This window comes from Poecilia latipinna, unplaced genomic scaffold (assembly GCF_001443285.1).
Source record: "Poecilia latipinna isolate Pla-1442-1.1 unplaced genomic scaffold, P_latipinna-1.0 Scaffold4038, whole genome shotgun sequence".
Taxonomy (NCBI): Eukaryota; Metazoa; Chordata; class Actinopteri; order Cyprinodontiformes; family Poeciliidae; genus Poecilia; species Poecilia latipinna.
The window spans coordinates 24644-31835 of record NW_015116654.1 but is presented as its reverse complement, the minus strand read 5'-3'; the positions used below and the strand labels follow the sequence as shown (position 1 = coordinate 31835).

Genomic DNA, 7192 nt, shown 5'->3' with positions numbered 1-7192 from the left:
GATGTTGTTGGCTCATGATTCACTGGAACTTACTGGAGGTTGAAAGCTAAATCAACAGGTCATACAAAAACAAAGCAAACATGCTAACGTTAGCCTAGCGTTTTGGCAAACTGCTCTACAAAAAAAAAAAGTCAAATGTGTGTGTTTTAAAATAAATTCATGGTCAGAACATCACACTAGTCCCATCTTTGAGTGTTGTATTAAAGGGGCTGTGTTATGTATTTTCCAGACATATAGTGTCATTTTATAGCACAATCAAGTGCTATAAAAGTACTTTATAAAAACTCAACATATACCAAATATGACTTACAATAAATTTGACTTTCTAATGCAGCGCCTTGAAATTGGGCCTCTGTCTCTTTAAGAAACCCTCAACAACATTTTTACCAGTGTTGCTCTGAGAAGTAGCTCCTATAATGAGCTCATTATAAAGCTAATCCGGATTTTGGGAAAACCATAAATTTATTGAACAAAATAATTTTAGAAGATCTTAAGCTTTTTAAGTGGGATCTTCAAAACAATGTAAAAAATATATTAAAAAAAGATGTTTTTTTTTAGTTCTGTAAAAACAGTGTTACAAGCCATCCATTTTCAGAAGGTTTTCTCATTTTGTTATAAAACAACATCACTGACTCTGTTGTTTAGCTCTCAGACATAACTGAAGCTGCTTACTCTTCTTTTTAAGCAACTCAGTTCTTTAAACTAATGATAGTGACTCCACGGTCACACTGTATGACTGTTTATGACAAATTCCTTTTCTAAGGTGAAGTTATGAGGAATGTGTTTAGCATGTACCGACGCTGGGCCGCCGTCCAGCTGCCTCCCCCCGTGGTTGGACACAATGATACCCTGGACGCCGTGCTCCACGGCCAGCTCGGCGTCTTCCTTGGTCAGGATGCCCTTGATGATGATGGGGAGGCGGGTGATAGACTGCAGCCAGTAGATGTCCTTCCAGCTGATAGACGGGTCCAAGGTGTTGGCCGGTATCCCGTACTCCTCTGGGACGCTCGTCTCCTGCTTATAGTGCGACAAGTACAGCTCCCGTAAAGGTTCGCTTGTCAAAAATCAAGAGTGGTTGTAGGTAATAATATTGGAAACTTTAAACTTTGGGTTAGATTTCAACCTGATTTGTGAGTTGTGTGCATTAGATTAGGTTTTATGAGAGTGCAACTTTGTCACTTAAGTTTTACTTCCTCAAAATAAAATTATCACCAAGGGACAGAAATAAGTAAGAAAAAATATCACACTTCAACTTCTAATATTGCATTAGAAAAATTAAAATGGAAGCCTTCAAACTATAGTATGTAACTGTCTTATACTTTCACAACATAGTGACAACAAATATGTAAAAAACATTTTTTTTGGTGACACTTTATTTGAAGGGGTGTTCATAAGACTGACATGACACTGTCAAAAACATGACATAACATCTGTCATGAACATGAAGGAGTCTTTATAAATGTTTATAACTGTTGTCATGAAGTATTATTTGGTAAATAATGACACTTTTAATGCAAAGTTGCTCTAAAAGTCCATTAAAAATGCCAACTTTGCATGATTTTGTAAATAGTGATAATTTAATGCAAAGTTGGCATTTTTAATGGACTTTCAATGCAACTTTTAGAGCTTGTGTATGTGCTCACCGTCTCTCCCTTGCTCTCTGCTATGCTATAGCTTCTTTCCAAAGGAAGAGCTCATGCTAATGCTGGTTAGCATGGCTACCGATCACACTGGATAAACAGCTTTCTTGAAACGGTAAGTTGCTTTTTTCACCATTAGCCCATCTAGCAGCATGTTCACGAGTGTGAGTGACAGCACTAAGACCCTCCTCCTGGCTCTGATTGGTTGTTTTTGAACGGAAGCGGTGCTTTTCTGCAGATTGCAACAGTAGGACATGGAGGAGCTTGACTTTTTTATAGATTATCTGTCTCACACTATACTGCCACAAAATAAATGCTAAAAAAAACATTTTTTTATAAAAGCTACATGCTGCGGCTTTAGGTTGCACAACAGTCCGCCTTGAACCTTTTACTTTTAACTGTGACTCAACAGCTGTTGCACAGTTTCTAACTGGCTGTGCCGATTCATTCTCTTACCTCGAAAACTCCCTCAAAGTTCTTGACTTTGAGGTGCGGCGGCAGCCTGAACTGGTTGCGGATGTCGTTGCGGCGCTTTCCCGTGTAGGGCACGTCGACCGTGAGGACCAGCGCCTTGTAGCCGAGCGCCTCCACCCGGTGCACCAGCTGCTCGGACAGCTTCCTCTCCCGGTACACGTAGAGCTGGAACCAGCGGTAGCCACTGGGCGCCGCCGCAACGATCTCCTCCACTGAGCAGGTGGAGTAGGTGCTGGTGATGTAGCAGGTGTTGAGACCCTCGGTGGCTGTGTGGGGGGAATCGGTGGTGTGATCAGCGATGGTGGGACTTCCGTTAAAGGTACAGAGGTTTAATATTCACATTTACGGTGCTTGGGAAAGTAGCATAGTACTGTGTGTCGAAAGGGAAATAAATACATGGTTTTCAAGTTTATTTTTATAAATTAAAATTTGGAAAGTTTAGCAAGCATTTCTATATCCGTAACCCCCTAAGGTAAGATAGTGTGTTCACAGGTAGATTGAGCAAATAACTCCAGTTTTAAAGTCCAAGGCTCAAAGAATAGACTTTAAAATACTTTTGTTATCTTATACATAACTGAATAACTTAACACTAAAATACACTAGAGCTCCGTTGTCATTGTATCAACCGTACAGACCACTCAGGCCTTCTGGTTCTGGTCTGTCCTTCATCCCCAGAACCAAACGTGGAGAATTTAGGATTTTTTTTTTTTTTTTTTTTTTTATCTGATCCTCACAGACTCAATCCAGTCCGTCTGAACTTGAGCCATTCTTCAGAGAAGAATAGGCAAAACTTCAGTCTCTAACTGTCCAAAGCTAAGAGGGAGCAATAAAAATCTGCAGCAAAAATCATGTCCCACACAAACAATGATGTTTGTGGTTCTAAAGGGAAAAAAGATGTAGAAATTCAAGGGGCATGAATACTTACGTGAGGTACTGTAGATGAAAAATGATAATTAGGATCAATATTTTGCACCGGTGCTCAATAAGTCTGCCTCTAACCCTATGAATAGTTTTTGTGGCCATATTAACGACAGCAGAGTTTGGGGTAGATTGAATGTCTGATTGATTCTTTGAATAAATGAATTAATGATCCTTGTGAAGCTGCTGGTTCAGCTTGCAACACTTCCCTCTAGTGTTCAGTTTGAGTACTACCACTGTTGCTGAATTAAGGATTTCTGCAACAGGCGAACTGGATTTTCTGCAAAATGCCAACATGTGCTGTCAATTGGTACGAACTGAAGTGAGTCAAACAGAGAGTAATACACTCTGTAATACACATGTCGGACACTTTTTTTCCCCACCTGAAGTCCTAAGAATTAAAAACGTCTGAGAAGAGAGTAAATGAATGAATGACTAAACAGACTAAACACATTTCACTACATAAGCCAGTTGCATTCACAAATAGCTCTCCAGGTTTCCTTAATGAGCGTTTCGCTGAATAGTCTCTCGTTCGATATCTATCAAAGCGATTTGGTCCGGCCTCAGCAATGTTGTGGTTTGGCGCCTGCATGAGGGCTGTCTGAGCTCTTATGCTTTCTATTCAGATGTGTGTTTTCTGCATCAGCGGCGTGATTTAGGATCATTGTCATTTGGGATAAGGAAGACATTGACTATTTTACTCTCATTAGCTGGTGTTTTATAGCGTTAGTAAATCTTCCAGTGCATAACCGAGTTCATGTTTTCATCATCCTCCCCCCCACGAGATCCTCCAAATCTGTGGCCAAAATGCAACTTCAATTTACGACGGAGTATCTGATGTACTGAGCAAAAAATTAAGTAGAAATAAAAAAGCATTACAAAGACTTTCTATTTTGGAGGTAAAAGTTGAAGACGTCAAAAGGAGGATAAAACTTTCGCTCATTGCGACACATGGAGACGAATGTGACTCACCACGAGCTGTAGCCACCTCGCCTTCATGCCAGGCCAGGCAGTGGAAGGCCGTTGGCGCAATGCCGACGGGAAAGCTTATTTCTTTCCCCTGCACCGTGGTGCGCGTGTCACTCACTGACACGTCCCGCAGGATGCGAGGCCTCAAACGGATCCTGGAGGACAGACATGAATAATTCAATGGGATTGATTGGTTCTCTATGAAGGAAAACTCTCCAAGGAGGTTTGGAAGGCCCTGATGTTACAACGATACATGACAATGTCTGAACAGAAATATGACTTGTTTTGAAGAAAAAAATGGGGCGGAAAAGCCATAGAATACTGTTAAAAAGTCTCTGAAAACAAACCACCAAGCTTGTAGTGTTTACAGAGGTGGATAAAACTGTTGGTAGTCCTCTGTTAATGATTTAAAAACCCACAGTGGTCACTGAAATAACTAGAAAAGACTAAAGTAACTATTGGTAAAACTTGCTAAAGTTTATCTATTATTACTGAAATTAACCAATGAAAATCATTGGTCAAATGTGGTTCAACAGAATTATATACATAAAAAAAGATAAACTAATGAAACAGGCCTGGACAAATATAATACTTATAAAAGTATTGGGACACCACCAATACTTTTCTTGGTGGTGTTCCAATAAAAGTATTGCAAGACAGAGTAATCATCTTGCAATCGGAAGATTGTCAGTTCCTCTTGTAATTCCAGTTAAACATCTGTGCCTTTCCCCCAAGTTGCCCACGATCTACATATAAATGTGTGTGAATTTACCCTAACAGGCTGATTGTTTCACCTACAGAATGATGATCACACAGAGATCATCCACTTTTCTAAAAATATATTTTAGGGGTAATGGCTCCAGGACAGAGACCAGGGCATAACCCAGGATTCCAAGCCAGAACCTTGTCAAAGTCAACATAGAGTGCGTTCATACTGCAGCCTGAAGTGACTCAATTCCGATTTTTTGGCGATTCCGATTTTTTTGCCGGGGCCGTTCACACTGCCAGTAAATGCGACCTGTAGGCGTTCTGCAGTCTGAACGGGCAAACGACCTGAAAGTGTCCCGCATGCGCAGTAGAGGGCGCAATAGCGTCAGCGTTCTCAGTGTTCTGCCAACTGCCATAAAAAGAAGAAGTGCTAAGTGTTTGCGGAAGTAAACATGGAGGCTAACGGTGGAGCTTAGCTTACATATTTGAAGTTGTTGTTCGGCCGGAGCAGCATATTAACAACTTAATCCTCATATAATCCGTCATGGTTGTTGTTTTTCTTCCCACTTGCCCGTATCAGGACGCAGAATAGTGAGATTTGTTGAGAATCAGTGACGTTCAGTTCGGATGAATGCGACCTGAACGTGAGGTCGCATTTGAATCGGATACGTATCGGATATGGGTCAGACAGTGTGACCTGTGCTGTTCACACTGCCATGAAAAGATCGGATACAGGTCGTATTATATCAAAAAAATCGGAATTGAGTCACTTCAGGCTGCAGTGTGAACGCACCCATACAGTCCCTTCAACAAGAAATCCGAAGAGCTTCATCCAGTGGGGCTGGAAAACCTTCAAACTGTGGAGACCAGGACATATCTTGATACCAGACCACCTTTTTCCAGACACTGCAAGTCTTTGGAAGAATCTGTTAGTAGATTAGTTTCATTCTTGTTCTTTCATGTATGATCCAAATGTCTCGATCATCTCTAATTTGAGAGCTTTATTTTTTTGACTCAGCTCTTCCCTCACTACATCAGATTTTGACTCAATTCGTACAAAAGGAAAAACAAAATCATTCCCTCATCATCATTCCCCTATGGAACAAGGAATCAACTTCCAAAAATGTTTCTCTATCCTAACAGTGGGTCTGGCTAAAATGTAGCAACAGGTTAATTATTATACAACTTCACCCTACCAGAGACTGCTCAGAGAAGGCAAAAATGTGTCAAAACAGCACAAAGTCCACAAAAAAATGAGTTTCTAAATGGTCAACAACTCAATATTAAACCTAATAAGAGATGTAACCCCACACAGATTTTAAATATTGCGTCAACGTAAAAGTAAATAAGTCAAAAGCTGTGTGGACATGACATGTTATGTCCAGTGTACCTTTTGTAAGCCAGCAGATTGTCGTCTCTCGTGCAGCATTCATCTGCTCCGGCTGCGTAATAATCCCAGGTGGCCTTTGAAAGATGTGCCTTTGCGTACTCCTCAAAGTCCGTTAGGCATACCATGGCCATCTCTGCACAATGAACTCCTTCTCTGCATGAGACAAACACCAGACAGACAATGTCGCAGCTCGAAATACACACCAATGAGGCGTAACATTACGATCAGGGGTCTTCTGCTGGGTTACCCCATGAAGCTCAGATGTGTATTTCATACATCGTTCTGTCAGAACCGGCAGTAACATAACTTGTTTGCTTGCTGTTGGGTCGGATGCGGCACACTCTTTGCTCTCCCATCAGTAAGCCTCGGTCACTCAATGCCACTGATCCGTCGCATAACAGCTTAAGTTTTTGGAATTGGGCTGAATTGTCTAGTCGTCATAATCTGATTCTGTGTTGAACTCACTCAAATAATTTTATATCTAATGCATAAGCTCTGACAACACAATATTCAACTGAGGCTTAACTTTAAATCAAAGCTAAAAACCCACCTGTTCAGAGTTGCCTTTGAACTATAATAAAGGGAATATTGACCAACATATTTGACGCGTGTTGATGGTTTTGATGATGGCGTTCGTCAAACTGTAATATTTGTCACTGGTTTCTCAATTGTTGACAGTATGTTTTTTTCAGGACTTTTTATTTGTGTGTTTTTATGACATAAAGAACGTTGAACTGACTTGTTGCTTAAATGTGCTATATAAATAAACTCGACTCACTGATTGATTGTTTAACATATCCCACACATTGACAAGTGTGATGATGATGAAGAGATCATTTCTTCATTTCACCTGGTGTAGTCATAATCCGTGTATGCTATTTGCTGTACAACTAGTGCAATGATTTTTCATGCAAAAATACAACTCTTTATGATCACTGTTTATTTCTAGTAGTTACCATGATCAACAAGATCCTTTGTGTTATTGTGGATTTTTGTCTGATTAAGCAAATACATTTATCTCGGGGGACATTCTTTGAGTAAAGGCTGCACAATGCATGTCAAGTCTGATTTTAAAAAGCAAGATATACAAATA

The 7192-nt window shown here is 40.4% G+C and overlaps 1 protein-coding gene across 1 annotated transcript; it reads right to left on the bottom strand.

The window, feature by feature from the left end:
- Positions 1 to 723: 723 nt before the first annotated feature.
- On the bottom strand, positions 724 to 7190 carry hao2 (hydroxyacid oxidase 2 (long chain)). The gene is made up of 5 exons (XM_015025273.1): positions 6376 to 7190; positions 6100 to 6252; positions 4005 to 4156; positions 2097 to 2380; positions 724 to 1014 (listed from the first exon to the last, which is right to left on the bottom strand). Exons 1-5 carry the CDS (start codon positions 6453 to 6455, stop codon positions 724 to 726), a joined length of 960 nt encoding a protein of 319 aa, XP_014880759.1. The 5' UTR covers positions 6456 to 7190.
- Between the last annotated feature and the right edge of the window lie 2 nt (positions 7191 to 7192).

Coding starts and splice junctions, on each gene's coding strand:
- hao2 (XM_015025273.1), bottom strand. CDS start 6,455: ATGGGAGAGCAAAGAGTGTGCCGCATCCGACCCAACAGCAAGCAAACA. Junction 2,381..4,004: donor CGAGGTGGCTACAGCTCGTG/GTGAGTCACATT, acceptor CCCCCCACACAG/CCACCGAGGGTCTCAACACC. Junction 1,015..2,096: donor ACTTTGAGGGAGTTTTCGAG/GTAAGAGAATGA, acceptor CACTATAAGCAG/GAGACGAGCGTCCCAGAGGA.